General features: G+C 33.1%; 1 protein-coding gene and 1 pseudogene across 2 annotated transcripts; one reads left to right on the top strand and one right to left on the bottom strand.

Moving 5' to 3' along the window:
* The first annotated feature begins 2,833 nt into the window (after positions 1-2,833).
* On the top strand, positions 2,834-8,510 carry LOC118486531 (annotated as a pseudogene).
* Positions 8,078-13,381, bottom strand: LOC110908931. 2 transcript variants are annotated; one of them, XM_022153935.2, is made up of 5 exons: positions 13,221-13,381; positions 13,089-13,149; positions 12,865-13,021; positions 12,663-12,752; positions 8,078-8,406 (listed from the first exon to the last, which is right to left on the bottom strand). In XM_022153935.2, the coding sequence occupies exons 1-4, from the start codon at positions 13,326-13,328 to the stop codon at positions 12,710-12,712; spliced, it is 369 nt and encodes a 122-aa protein (XP_022009627.1). In that variant the 5' UTR covers positions 13,329-13,381; the 3' UTR covers positions 8,078-8,406; positions 12,663-12,709. The 2 variants fall into 2 exon arrangements, with proteins under 2 accessions (XP_022009627.1, XP_022009626.1); XM_022153934.2 differs by lacking the exon at positions 8,078-8,406 and having other exon boundaries at positions 12,390-12,752.
* Positions 13,382-15,949: the final 2,568 nt, after the last annotated feature.

Here is a 15,949-nt window from a genome sequence, read left to right as displayed (position 1 = left end):
CAAAACTTATTGACGAACCCGCTCATTTTTCGCCACTTAGATGACACCGAGTCGATATCTCGATACGGGCCTTGGTCCATTAGCTCAACAAACTTCGCCAAAACCGCCTTCCAAAACCCCTCACCCGTTTGATTATTACCTATAAAATATGTTACAAAAAATAAAAAACTAATACTACAAAATATAAACTTAAAAAAAGTTATTTTTACGAACCTTTTATCGGGTGTGTAGACGTGCCTACGTAAGCCTTCGCTAAGGCTTCTTCTTCGATTTGCGTCCACAGTTTCGCCTTTGGTTTGGACGATTGCTCACCCACCACTTGCTTGCCTTTTCTTCGTTTGCCTTTTTGCGGTTGGGTCACGGGAACAACTTCCACATCCTCGTCGGGTTCGGATCGTTCGGGTTGCGTCGGGTTCGGTTCGGGTTGAAAGGATTGCGTCGGGTTCGGTTCGGGTTGAAAGGGTTGGATATTAAAAGCACCCCGCATCATCAATTGTTGTATGGCTTGACTTTGTTGCGGTTGAGCAAAAACGTTCGGTGAGTGTTGAAATGTGGCAAAGGCGTTTGAGGAATATTAAGAGAATTGGTTCGGTTCTATCGTCGGATAGTATCCCAGAACCGAGAAAACATCCGGGATGTTCGGTTGGGTGGGGTTGTTCGGGTTGTTGAAGAGATCCATGGTAGAATATAATTTTATAAAAGGGGAAGATGTTTATAAAAAATAAGAGAGAGAGAGAGAGATGAGTTGTGGTAGATGATGTTAGGGATGGATTTTCTAAGCTTATGGATCACGGATCCTCAAATGCAGCTTGGATCAAGGATCCTCAGTTTGGTTTGAATTAAGGATCCTCAGAAGATGTTGCAGCAATAAGGATCCAGGATCCTCGTTATTATCCTAACACTAACAATTGTTTCCATCAATTTTGAACTTGTTTTGCAGGAGTATTCGAATAGTACTTGGTCCAACCGAGATTCTAGGGGAATATGCTTCATGATTCTGCACGTGCATGAGCTCTTCGACCGTTATGGTGATCGTGGGGGACTTGCACCTTTTTCGGATTGTTAGTTAGGCTAAGCTAATTTCTATTTTTAAATGGGGATACAAGCTTGATTAGATTATTATTAGCAACACAACTGCATTACACTCGAGCTCTTAAGAATCTCTCTGTGATTACACACTTTTGCACTATAGTGATCATTGTACCAAGCTTGTTATCATCCCGATTTGTAAACCTTGTTTGTTTAATATAGTTGGTGATCGGTAGTTTCCATCACCCGAGTTTTTTTGTGCCGGAGATCATATATTGATCAAGAGCTTTTCCTCGTATAAATCCTTGTGTTCACTATTCATTCATTGTTCATACATTCGATCATTTAGTTAAGCATCACACCTCACAAAATCAGATTTGGTTGCATTATCCTTGTGTGATTTTTGACCTAAACAGATAAAAAGTGAGAAAAATGGTGTAAAAAAATGGAGGTTTTATATAATTTTAGGGGATATTTTGGTAAAAATTTGATATATTACCGTTTGTTTTTAATTTGAATTTGGAAATTTATTTATTTTATTTTTTAAACGGTAACATGCATTAAAAGGAGAGCCTTTTTGTCTTCACATGGCCCGTCTCAAACGTCTAGAGGCGGACGGTCAAGACGGGGACGGAGTGTCACACCCCAACCAATGGCGGAAACATCGGGATGAGACGAAGTGTGAAGATTGCAAGAGACTTCATAACGCTATTTGTGACAATATTTAATAAATCGATTTCATCTCATAAGGTAAATTGTCAACATTACAAGGAATTCAAATACAACAAGTTCAAAGAAGTACATAACAACATAAGCAAAATTGATACAACATATTAAACCTAAACGTCTATATGTGTATCTAGGCATCAACGCTACTTCTTTTCATAGCATCGTCATCATCAACCTGTAACATGTTTAAAATACAATTCAATGCAAAAGCAAAGGCGAGTATACAAGTTTAAGCATAAGTATAAGTATAAGTTTAAAAGTTTAAAACGAATCCACATGGCAACTAAGTCTATACGAGATCAACCTAACATGGCATGCAATATTTCTAGCCAACCTCTGTTTACGCAAGAAAGTTTAATTAATTCAACATGACCCAAGTTTAAGGGGGGTGGTGCGTTACTCCTATAGCGCTATACATGTCGAAGGGAGGCTCGTGAGAGCTAATGACTAAAACATATCACATAAGTATGGTCCACGTAAGCATCAAGTATCATAACATAGTATTCATGTATAAGGATTGTTTTGTGCATTGCATAAAGAATAAGTTTAAGTGTAGTTTAATAGTAAAACATGTTACAACCCAAAAAGTGGTAAACATAAAAAGGGGGTTGCGAGTATACTCACAGTGGTTGCGTATGGAGATTCCTTGTGAAATAACGCACAAGTAAAAGATTGGGAAATCCAAGAGAACGAAATGGTTATCCTAAATAATACATAACGAACTCGTTACTTGTTGTAGGTCAAATGTAATTCCTAATGTTTAAGATTTACCATTTAGTTAAATATTATAATATAATTCTAACTTATTATTAAGTTAAAAGAAATTATAATTATAATAATATATATACAAAACCACTTGACCGAAAAGTTGCTTTGTAAAAAGATTTGTTTTGTACCAAACTTATACAGTAAGTCAATGTCATCTTCTTTTTGTTTTTGTTAAACCAACGACAGTTTCTTCTTCCTTAATCATCACATGTGTAAATTGTGATGGATGGTTTAATGCTTTTAGTAGATTTGGAAGTTCTTAAATATAGAGAACGTATAACATGACATTAGTGGATCGAACAAAGATTAAAGGAATGTATACCGGGAAGCGATGTCGGTTAGTTTCCACGAAGGCTCTTGTCCCGACTCCGAGTGCGGCAAACGGCGAAGGCTTGGTTTCGGTGGCTGCGGCGAGTACGTAGAAAGAACGCTAAACGATGACATCTTCTACTTCATTGTTTGTATAAACGCAGTGACAAGGAACGAACTCCGTCGCAATCTCCGGTCATCTTCTCCAACTCCCCGGCGACGTTACTCCAGTTGGATTTCTGGCGTCGTTCTTCTCTTTCCGACTACGTGCGGTGAAACAGAAAAAGGGTAGCGATTCATGTGGTTGTTTCCGATGCAAATTTTGGTGCACTTGGTTACTCGACGGCGTCTCGATTACTCCGGCGAACGTGCAGTGGGTTGCAGAAACCCGTCTTCCTACGGGCGTACTCCGATGACGTTCAGATGTATATTAGACGTTGTTAGTGTGGCTTTTTGAATGGTGCTCCATTCTCAGAAGGTATAACCATGTTTTGTAAAAAGAAATTGTGTAAATATGAGGGTGGTGGCCGAATGGTTATATAAGGTGGGTTAAGGAAAGGATTTTAGCCGGTGATGTATGGGGACAGGATCATTGTTATGTTTATGATTGGTTTTAAAATAGAGAGCACGCGTGATCTAGGTCCAATTTCGGGAAATCGGGAACCACATTTTATGGGAACTTGCAATCTTCATCGCACAGTTGAAGGCGACAAAAGGAAGGAGGAAAACGAACAGTGTTGAACTAAATATGGAACGAGGTTAATAAATTTTAATTTTTTTTTTTCAATTTCCACCCCTAGTATATTAGATGATTTATAAAACAAACCAGTCTCTTTATTTTCAATATTAAACAAGGCTAAACTATCATTGTGATTATATTTAGATCATATAGGTGTTATTATTTTTTTTTTTTTCATTCATACATGTTTCATTATTTGTTTTATAAGAATGATATACAATACTCTTAAGTAATCTTTAACAAATAAAATGTACGATTAGAAACGATACTCGTTTAGTCGGGTTAAAAAAATGTATAAAATTGTTTAGAAGTGACATATTTAAAAGATATTTATTACTTTAGGGTTTTCAAAAGGGTTCAGATTTTCAAAAAGGGTCGGATTTTGGGAACCCGTCTGGCCGATGTTACACGGAGGGGGCGGCACGGTGTTTGGAATTGGACATGTGACAATCATTAAAATGTTTACGTTCTAACACTGCCTTTGTTTATAAATTCTGTTAAACTTTGAGAAATGACAGTGCTATCGTTTTAGCTAATGACATAAAAAGTCATTATCAATTACTTTTGTAACATAAATGGGGTCTGACACTATATGTATGTGTGTGTAAGGGTTTGTCTACAAAGGGTTAAAATTACTAAAAAACTATAAAGTCATAGAAATTGGACATGTGACAATCATTAAAATTAAGAGTAGATGATATAAGAATAACTGAAACAACTAGTTTAATATGGATAACACACTATGTAACTGCAAACTAAAAGACATGAATTTGAGCTAGGACAAAAAGTTTAGGTGTACAACTTGAAGTTAAAGTTCTTTCATGGAAAGCTTAGAAGTAAGTGAATGGGCTAACCGAAGTATGTGAACTGCGTCGATTACAACCAAACAATATTGGTATATCGGAAAACCATTACTGATATTCATTTTTATGGTTTTCGATCGAAGTAATTAAAACACGTGTTGATATCTGTTTGAGCATTTCACAGCCTTATTTTTTGGGTTTTATCTTTCGGTTGCGATACCGAGTATCGGTACATACGGATAATGTAACTAACCAAACCGATCCCGACTGAAAGCACGTCGCAGAGAGTATTCAACTAATATTTGTATTGTATTCAGCTAATACTTATACAAATAACTATCAGGCCGTTATCATTTCTATAAATTGTTTAATCAAAAGGTTTATTTGTGTGATTTTCTTTTTGTTTTATCATATTATTTTAAGAAAAATTACCAAAATAAGCATTTGACCAAACAAATACCAAAATAGAAAAACGCCAAGACGTCAAATTTGTTAGTTTAGCAGGCGTTTGTTTATTTTCATAATAAATTGGTTAGTTGTGTTTATTTTGGCAATTTTCTCTTATTTTACAAATTAATAAAAAAAATGTCAAAGTCTATGTTTGGCAATTGTCGAAAGTGAAAGGAGGTTTGTGTGATGTTTGGTTTAAAACAGCAGGTGTAAATGCAGGTGTAAAACACCATATGAAGAACATACGAAGAACACATATTAGATTGCAGTTGTAAAACACAATGAATGCAGGTTTAAAACACCATACGAAGAATATCTGCTGAAATTGCATGTGTAAAACACCACACATAATGTGCAATGCAATCATTTCATATGTTAAAACACCATGACTGTATTACAATTTAAGTCGTGGTGTTTTTGAAATATGAATGGTTTTTTATATTTTCAAAATAATCAAAATCATTCCTGCAACTAATTGTTGTATTCACTGTGATTTAAAACACCCTGCTCACCAGATTATATGTCACATAATATTATAAAACACTCTGTAGCAGAACAGTTATATGTTACTTAAAAACATCCTGCTGAACTATAGTATAAAACACCCTGTAGCTAATGTAATAATCTTCGTTATGCAAAAAAACACCGATTAAAAAATACGAATCTAATAATCTTCGCTATCAAACACCAATTAAAAAAATACGAATCTAATAATCTTCGCTATTAAAAGAATCAAATGAATCCGATTTATAAAATTTGTCCATTCATCTATGACAGTTAATTCGTAAACAATCTTTGTAAACAATAAAATTATATCAGTATCCTAAAATAACTCACTGGCGGTTACAAGATTATGTTATCATTTAATTGAACTTTGAAATAAATTACATTATTGCCCTTTTTCATTAATATAATTGAAGGGCATATGTCAACACTAGATTATTTCTTACACTTCTCACACTCTTACTCATTTTTACAGGATCCTTAATCAGCACACCCGTGTATAAATCATTGATGTTGAAAATACTTTAGATGGTGAGATAGATATAGTTAACAAAGTTTTGTACACAACATTTAAAGCAACATGAATATATATAAATTATAGCAGTGAATCAACCATTATTATTTGAAGTAGCGAGATGAAGACAAATTTAAAGAAAGGTTCATGGAGTGTTGAAGAAGATCAAAAGTTGATTTCTTATATCAAAAGATATGGTATTTGGAATTGGTCTCAAATGCCTAAATTTGCTGGTAAATATATTAAAACCATACATATTACATTGTCCTATATGTATTAAAACACACATCATAGTTCGTTATAATTAATTTTTCTTTCGTTTGTATATAGGTTTGTCGAGAAATGGGAAGAGTTGTAGACTCCGATGAATGAATTATTTGAAGCCTGACTTAAAGAAAGGGAGATTTTCTAAGGAAGAAGAAGAATCTGTACTCCATTTTCACTCACTTCTCGGCAACAGGTGTTACCCATATACGTCTTTTTTTCTTTTTTCTAAAGCAATTCTTAGATTTTCTAAAATAAATACACCAAACTACACTCTACATGATTTTTTTAATAGCAATTCTTAGATTTTCTAAAATAAATACACCAAACAAGAGGCTGCAAATTCAAATCTTGAATTTGCAGCCTCTTGATTGTGAAGTACACGACTTATCATTGGGATGTCACAACGAGGATTGTTATCCATATATGCACCTAAATTTATTTCTTTATCATTTAGATTCTTTAAGTGTTTTTAAGTAGTAATAACAAAAGATTGGAAATAGCAATATAATTCTAATATCACATGGCATTTTCTTCTTCAATTTAAATTCCAACTAATGCCATATGACATGTTTATCTTCAATTCATTAATAATATAATTAATTAATATCTAATTCTAATTGATGATTATTAATAATAATATGTTATTAAAATTAATATTAATATTAATAAAATTCCAATTTTGATTGATGATTAAAAAAATACTTAATGTTTTTATTAAGGAAATACTTCAATTTTTTTAACAACAATTATCTTTAATTTTAAAACATATGATTTTAATACATTTTAAAATGGATTATTATGCTTAAGTTTTTTCATATAATATAATTTTCATATTCCACATATTAGTTGTGGTTTTCGAATTATTTTTATATTCAGAATAACTTATGCTTAAGGTGAATATTATGAACTACTTAGGTCAATCACATATTTGTAATAAGATTTTTGTTTCCTTTTTAATGGGAAGCGTTTGAATCTTATTTATCCTTCTTTTTAGTTGTAACGGGTTCATGTCAAAACGGATTGAGTCATGTTAGGCCAACGTTTCAACACCTTTTGTGCATTCTATTTTTGTATGTATATACATTTTGTAAAGTTTGGTGTATTGTTTATGAGTAGTGAAAACATATTATCAAAAGTATGATATATGATTTCTTTTTAATAAAACGATTAAGAACATTGTAAGTATTTAAATACTTTTGACCCATTTTGTCATTTCACTTTTCTGCTTCTTTAAGAATGAAACACGTTACCCAGATGAATATTTTCGACAAAATACGGCTCTGATTGATAGTTTCCACTATCATATGTAAAAATGTAATTTCAGTCATATAATGTATTTAGAGATTTATAAATTATATATATATATATATATATATATATATATATATATATATATATATATATATATTATATACAACCCGTGTAATATACGGATCTATAACCTAGTATTTTATAAAATTACGTATTTTAGAGTAGTTATTGTAGAGTAAATACACCAAACTACTAGTAATTATCATTACTCTACAATAATTAATCTATTAGTATAAAATTATGATTTTTTTACATTTTACAATTAAACATCATACTTAAGGAGATGAGAAAAACAAAATTTAAAAAAGCTTTCTTCACTTCTCACGCATTTTGCATGTTAAAAGTTTGTATTTGATCTTTAAAGCATACATGTTAATCGAAAAAGAAAAAGAATTAAAACTAAGGTACTATGATATATAACTAACTGATTCATTAAGGAATCTTGTTTACAAATGGTTTACAAACACATACAAACATACCGTTCTATAATTTCTTAATGTTTATTACTAACTATTTAATATTTTCTTTACTCAACCTACGGATTTCTAATCTAGTAGAATCAATAGATTAAAAGTTCATTAAGTTAAATATATTAAGCAATATATGAACTGATAGGTGGTCTGCCATTGCATCGAGACTTCCTGGAAGGACTGATAACGATATAAAAAATTATTGGCACTCTCATTTGAAGAAACGTGTGAGGGAACAAAAACTGGTCAGCCAAAAAACAAAGCAAAACGACGACAGTTCGCCAACAACATTTGACAAACTACAAGAGCCTGCAGCTAATCATACGAATGATGTTTTCAAATCCCACTTGATTAGCTTTGAACATGACAACAGTTCATCGAGCTGCACTACCACTTGCAAGGATCCTGGAGTCGAGTTTAGAGCCAGATATTCTAACGACATCAATTCACCAGGAACCTTGGATGATCTTCAACATTTTTGGGACCAACTTTGCCCGATCGAGAACTTGGAGCCTAGAAACATTAATCATCACATTGACGCGGTTTCTGATGATGTTTTACAAGATTCAAACAATGATCTGATAAGCTCATACACTTTGTACAATGACTACAAGTGAAGTTTACTATCCGATCCTTAGATAGTCATATACTCATATAGGGGATGGTTCAAATGAAAACCATTTTTATTGTGAAAACTCGAAAACTAACTAAAAAAGCCTAAAAAACATACAAAAATTTTTTTTTTTTTTTACAATTTTTTTTTAGAAAAATCGCTACTTTTTATATATGGAAAAAAAATTTCAAAAAAAATTTTTTTTTTTTGTTGTACTGCACATGTGCACTAATACGGAAAGCCTAAACCACTTAACCCACCCCCCACCGACACCCCCCAAAAACCTAACCCCCCCCCCCCAAAACCTAAATTCACACTCCCACCAAAAGCCTAACCCCCCCCCCCCACCCAAAAACCTAAACCCCCCCACCCCCACCCTCCCGAAAACCTAAAACTAAACCCTAAACATAAACCCGAAAAAAACCTAACCCCCCCCCCCCCACCCCCACCCCCCAAAAACCTAAACCCCCCTCCCCCCCCCACACCCAAAAACCTAATCCTAATCCTAAACCTCCAAAAAAACTAACCCTAAAAGCTAAACTAGAATCAAAAAACTAATTTTAAGCATGTAATGCACAGTGTAGTACATGTTATATTGCACATGTGCACTACTATAATAATAGTATTGAAAACAAGACGACATCATAAATCTTTTTTTATGTCATAAAAAATATGCTCGAATATACTTGAATGAAAGATAAGAAAATTTGTGATCTTATGGTGCCATTTTTGTTTTAAAATGATAACGTATGGATAAATGAGAAATGTTTGAAAAGTTATATATTTTTTGTTCCAATTTTACCCCTCCTTCATTAAAAGTCTTCCCTCCCTCCTTTTTAATGGGTTTTAGTTAGTTTTCTAGTTTTCACAATAACTAGTGGTTTTCATTTGAACCTTCCCCTATATATAGTTGTAAGATAAAAGGTTTAATCCCATCATTATTCAACTAGGCGGCTTGTTTCATGAATGTTTGTAATAATAAAAGTTTCTAGTATATATCTTTAGTGACAGGATCAAGATCAAATACAAATAGGTTTTATTGTACTGTACTAAACGTGAGAATAACTAGAGTAATTTTCATTTGAACGACTCTAGTTGTAGCCTTTTAAACTAGAGTAGTTATTATTACAAAGGGAAATTGGCCTGTAATAATCTCACCTAGACCTTATTGGCCATTAATAATCCCATCTCAGAATATTCCCCCCACCAGTCCCACCTTTCACCTATTTTTCCTACAATGGTCCCCCGTTAAAAAAACTTAACGGAGTTAAGTTTTTTTTCCAAATTACAAACATATTTTTAGGGCTTTTTATTAGAACGACGATACGAGTCCATTGATGTAAAACTTGCCTCGAAACGGGCTTTTTAGCACCATTTCGAAGTAAGTTTTACATCAATGGACTCGTATCATCGTTCTGATCAAAAGCCCTAAAAAATTTGTTTGTAATTTGGAAAAAAACTTAACTCCGTTAAGTTTTTTTAACGAGGGACCATTGTAGGAAACTATATCTCACAAACGTTCAGAAACGTGGTTGGTTAGTCATATCACACAACCTAAGACCATGCGTAGTCGTTGGGGTGAATAATGCCCCACCCTAGGGCGTTTTGCGCCATGTGGCAGCCCAGTCAGCAATGGGGCATTATTGGGCCTTTTTACAAAAGGGGTGTAGTGGGGATTGTGGGGCATTATGTTTGTAATAAAATAAAATTAAAAAAAAAACATTCAAAAATCTTATTGGACAAAACAAATGAAGTTGAATGTGATTGGTCAAGTTATTCCCCCATTTGGCGTGATTTAAAACACGCTGAGGGGCTTTTTTTGCAAGATCACGCCCAGAGGGGTGGGGGTGGGGCAATATTGGGCGTTATTGAGGGAAAATTTTGAAAAAACAACGTCCACTACGCATGGTCTAACAACAAATATATGTCACATAATTTAGTAAGACATTTACGGTAACCATAAAAAGTTAAGCTGTGAACTTTTAATATGGTTTTAAAATTAAGGTTTTTATGGCTTTATAACACAGATTTTTCTTTTCAAGGTATAAAAATATTAAAACTGAGGCAAAAAGCTAATAGTCAACGTTATAAGTTTTGAAAAGGAATGACAAAAGGTTACTTGTGAGTTTTACACCAAAATTGTTTATTTTTATCTTGTTTCGTTTATTTTAGAGTAAATTGCCGAAATTATCCCTGAGGTTTACTCAGATTTGCTAGATCCATTAAGAAGATTCATCCACATGACTAACACTATAACAAAACTAGCTTGAATAGAGGGGCAATTTGGTCATTGTCTTTATTTATTTAATTTATCTTTCTTTTGTAACCGGATTATATTTTCCCCCTTTCCATAAACCCTAATTCCAATTCATACACCAAATCACCCTCACCACACGATGGTTATCTGCAATGCAATATCTTGTCAATATGATTGAAATAAAGGACGTTGAAAATAAAGAACGGCAAGATATATTAAAACGAACTAGCAAGAAGCTAGAAAAAGCATGCAATACAAAGCAAAAAAAGTTAAAATCCAACCAAACATGTTTCCCTATGTTTGAGCCATATGAAAGTGTTTGACTTGATCTCCTCCATCATTTATTGCTTTCCAAAGGAACCACAAAGTCACGATGCATATCATCCGAATAATCTAAGTTAAGAGGAAGGAGATTCTAATTCTACTACCTATAGGCAAATTCATTGTATTTTGAGTAATCATTTCTAAATTCTCAATAATCATTTGTAAGGAACAGCTAACTTATACCTAAAATTAGGCACATGAGAAGGGGCTCGAGTGTGATTTGGGGACATATGGTGAATTTGGAATGAAGTGCAGTGAGCTGAAAAAGATTCAAAGTCTACGAGACACCAGAATAATACATTGCATTGCAATTGCCGCATCGAGTTGCAGAAATGCCAGAATTACCAAGTTATATCTCGTGAAAAACAAGAAGAAACTACCCGGTTCCAAAACCGGCCCGAAAGGCCGAAACCGATTACGAAACCGGTCCCGGTTTTAAATCAAACCGCCGGTTTAATCTCGATTTGAGAACTCCTTCGTTGAAACCAGTTTAAAACTGATCCGACTAAAAACTAGTTTAAAACCAAACCGATCCCTTTTCACTTCAAAACCGGTTCCAAATCTAATCCGGTTTCACCAAGAACCAATTTTGACCAATGTTGACCCAAACCAAATCGGTTTGAAAAAAAAAAAAAAACTGAAAATGTGCACCTCTACCTCTACGTTCCCTACCCTAACAAACTTTTTTTCCCTAATTTAACATGCAATTTGTGAGTTTGGGTAGTTGCCTAAACAAGTGCAGGTTTAACCCAAGAACACATCTGGCTAAACATGTCGAGTTTGGAGAAACCTAACGGGATTATTGACCCATTAGTTTTAATACATTTATTTCAAGATGTATTTTGTCATAACTTAAGTTGGTCGTGTAATTTTAATCTGAACTGAAAACTTAAAAGATAATGAGCCTTATTTTGAAGTTTAGACATGATTATTATACATCATTTGTGTGATTTGTTGTTCATTTGTATTTAGAGTAGTAACATACAAGAAATTAAACATAACTTTTCTGATTCCTTTCGTTTAACCTGCCAACCTATGGGCGTGGAGCTTGATCGTGTCAGTGCTGGAAGTGTTACTATTTTGCTTATCTGCCATGTCAGATCATTAAAAACTCAAGGTCTCAAGCCTCCGGTTTGTTTGTTAAATTTATACGCTCTACTTCATTATTAAATCAAACTTTGTGCAGAGCTATTGTATTGATGTTTGATCTAAATGTTACTTGACTGTTCTTCATAACAGTTGAATGTGATGGGAGTTTTGGAATATTTTACGCAGTGGTTTCAACACAAGTAAGCCAAGTAATTTAAGGAAACATAAAACAATATAATTAACTGCAAGCTTTCATAAGGCAAACTGATCTAGAACCTGAACTAGTTAGTAGGGTATTGGTGGGGACCTATGTGTTTTTGCTAAAAAGTTCTAATGGTTTAGAAACCTGACCTAGAAAACTATGTTTGGCTCTTGACGGGAGTTGTGCAGCGTTTTAGAAAAATAATGCTTGTACTAAAAGAGTTTATGGCAGCAATTTGCTATCAACAACAGATAAATCTTAACAGGCCATTGAATGTTCATTACCATCTCGGTTGATCACGCCATAAATGTTGTACTCCAGACAGTGCCATCTACATGTTGGATTTCCTTTCCCATCTTTCCTTTGTGTCAAGCCTGCAAATTCATACACAATACACACCAAGTGAGTAAAAAGAACATTTGTATGCAATAAAGATACAAAACTTATAAAAAAAAAAAGTCACAGCATAATTTTTAAAAAAGTTACCCCCAATGCAGCTTCTGTGGCTTCTTTGAAGCCATTTGTGCTGGGACATTTTCCTGATGGTTGTCTAATGAGATTGAACTGCTGTTATCTTTGGTTGTTTTGTACGGTTCGGCTTCGTTATCCTTCTCTTCTAATTTGCCTGGCCCATATGACCTACCTGTACAAAAATCACCATTACAAATGTACAATGAATGTCAACAAATAACAAATTTGGTTAAAGGAACCTTTTGATTTCTTTTTTATTTTAGTTTTTTCTTTGATCTGTAAGCGCCTCTTGTGCAGTTCCTATCAATGAAAACAGATAGCATTAATCGAGGCAATTGATTGATTGGTAAATTATAACGGAAATAACTAACCTGAAATTTGGAAAGGCGAGCTTGGGAAGCAGCAGATGATGGTTTGGATTTAGTGTTAAGACATGGAAGTGATGCGATTGCTGCTTCTCGCCTCTCGTCGTCCTCCATAACCTAACTCTCAAAACTCGTAACCTTCTTTCACCTTTTCTGTTTTTCTTTTCATCGACTGAGTTACATAAATAGTCCCTCAACTTCAAAACCATATATCCGAATTTCATATATCCGAAATTTTCGGATACCAGATTTCACTATCCGAATCCGTATCCGAAATTTCAGATATCCGATACGGATTCGGATAGTGAATCGGATATCCGAAAATCCAACTTTTTATTTAATTTTTAATTTTTATTATTCTTTTCATATTCGGAAACGGATATTTTGGATTGTTTCAGACATCCGAATATAAGTTTTCGGATATTTTTCGGATATTTCGGATATATTTCGGATACTTCGGATATTTTCGGATATCCAAAAAAATGAAAATTAAATTTCCGGATATTTCGGATATCCAAAATTTCGGATGTCCGATTTTTCGGATATCGGATATTTCGGATCTGATTTTCGGATACGGATACTTTTGAACACCCCTAGCTAACTGTAAGAACCGTAAGAACAGATCTGAACCATTGATAGTTTAAATAAAGGGTTAGGGTTGATTATAAATAAAACCCTTATAATTAAAAATTAGTACTAACAAGTTAGGAGTAGTTTCATAAAATTGCTAGTCATTTGACCATTTTCAATTAAATACAATTTCCACCAACGTTTTTTAAACTACAATAACTTTTATATACTTCATTAATTTTTTTTTAAATATACCATAAAATCAAGTATTTTTTTTATCTTTAATATGAGTACCATATCGCTATACCTTTTTTTTTATTTATAAAAGTAACTTTTAAAAAGATTACCAAAAGTTGTTTTATAATTGTGCTGATTATGTGTTAATTACAATATAATACAAACAAACACCAAAAGTAGATATAATCAGCACATCTGATGTGCTGATAATGGAGAACGACTGAGGATGTTGTGCTAATGTCGTTTATGTTGATAATGGAGAACGATTGATGACGATGTGCTGATAATGGAGAACGATTAATGATGTTATGCTAATTATATAGTGTTGTGCTGATTATATTTTTGTGGTGGTTCCTACTAGTTGGTTCGATTATGGAGAGTTACTAGATCATGGATATGTTAAAAAATTCAAACTTTGATTTGAATTAAACTTGAATGGATTTAGGGATGTTTTAATAATTATTTTTATTTAGTTATAAATAAATATGGTAAAAAGGTCTAAATTACCCCTAAACTAGTTTTTTATGGAGGTACACTTGTCAATTATGTGTTGGTTCTTACGGTTCTTACAAACATAAGTGTTTGTATTTGATCTCATTCCTGCCAAAGGACATCTACCAGTGTTTTAAATTGACCGAAAAAAAAACTAAAAATCGATACTGGTATAGTAATCTTTTTATTTGATACGAGTAGTAAAACTCGTGTGTAAACAAGGTGGTTTTAGAAAATCATGCATAATACATTTTAATAGAAAGTATAGATAGGTAAATGAATAGTATTTTAATATACCAAAGGGTAAGAACTTTTTTTTAGTTTAATGCATAAAGTATAACTTTAAAATATGGGTAAATTAGTCTTTCAAACAATAATTACACTTAAATCTTCATCTTTATTACACTTTTTTTAACGGCAAATTTCTTTTTAATCATGTCGTTTGTGGGACTTGAATTCAAGACATTCCTCTCTCAAAGTGTTTAAAGGTTTTCCCTTTGTCAATAGATCACGACCTCATTGGTATCTTTATTATACATTAATCCATCATCTTTAACTTAATTATGATTAGTTAATTATAAGTTACAATTTATATCCTTATGAAAAACCAATCACCCCCATGATTTTTAAGCGACCATAACTTTTTTCGCATATTAATATTTTTTTTAAAAAATTACATCTTAAAAAGAGCTTTTGATTCTCTTTAATTTGAGTATAGTATTGTTATAGTTTTTTAAGTAAATAAATTGATATGTTACATGATTAACACTGTCTATGGGCGAGCAATAAGTGAATCGTTATGCAAAACCGAATTGAAATTGAACGAAATCAACCAAAAACCGCATTAACTGATAATCAATTAAGAAAGAACTGAATTAACCAAAAAACTCGTTTTTTTGTACCCTCGTTTAACCAAAGTTAACCGAACTGAACCATTCATATTTTCATATATTTACAGCTTTTATACCTCAGTTTATGGATTTTATATTTTATATCTTCATTTCATGTATTCATACTTTCATTTTAAGTATTTATACATATATTTCATTTATTTAAACCTTAGTTTCATGTATTTATAAGCAAAAATTTTAGCTCAAATTTAATTTTGGTTATCAACTAAAATTTAATGAAGCGAATAAAAAACCATCAATCTAACCAAATAAATCAAACTGATTAACCGAAACCCGATTACTTCGATTCAGGATAATAAGTGAACGTGCACACCAATAAAAACTGTCAGAAACAAAACGAGCAGTGCAATTCAAAGTGTCGTTCCTGTTCTTGCCACAAAACCTACTTTGTAAGGCTATAGGGTGTGGTCATGACCTTCATGACCACCATGACCCTCCACATAGGCACCACATCATCTATCTTTAATCCATTATTCAAAACCACTACCCTAAGGGTGTGGTCATGACCCAAACCACTATCCCCTT

The sequence above is a fragment of the Helianthus annuus genome, chromosome 14 (assembly GCF_002127325.2).
Source record: "Helianthus annuus cultivar XRQ/B chromosome 14, HanXRQr2.0-SUNRISE, whole genome shotgun sequence".
NCBI lineage: Eukaryota > Viridiplantae > Streptophyta > Magnoliopsida > Asterales > Asteraceae > Helianthus > Helianthus annuus.
This window is presented reverse-complemented; position numbering and strand designations above follow the sequence as displayed.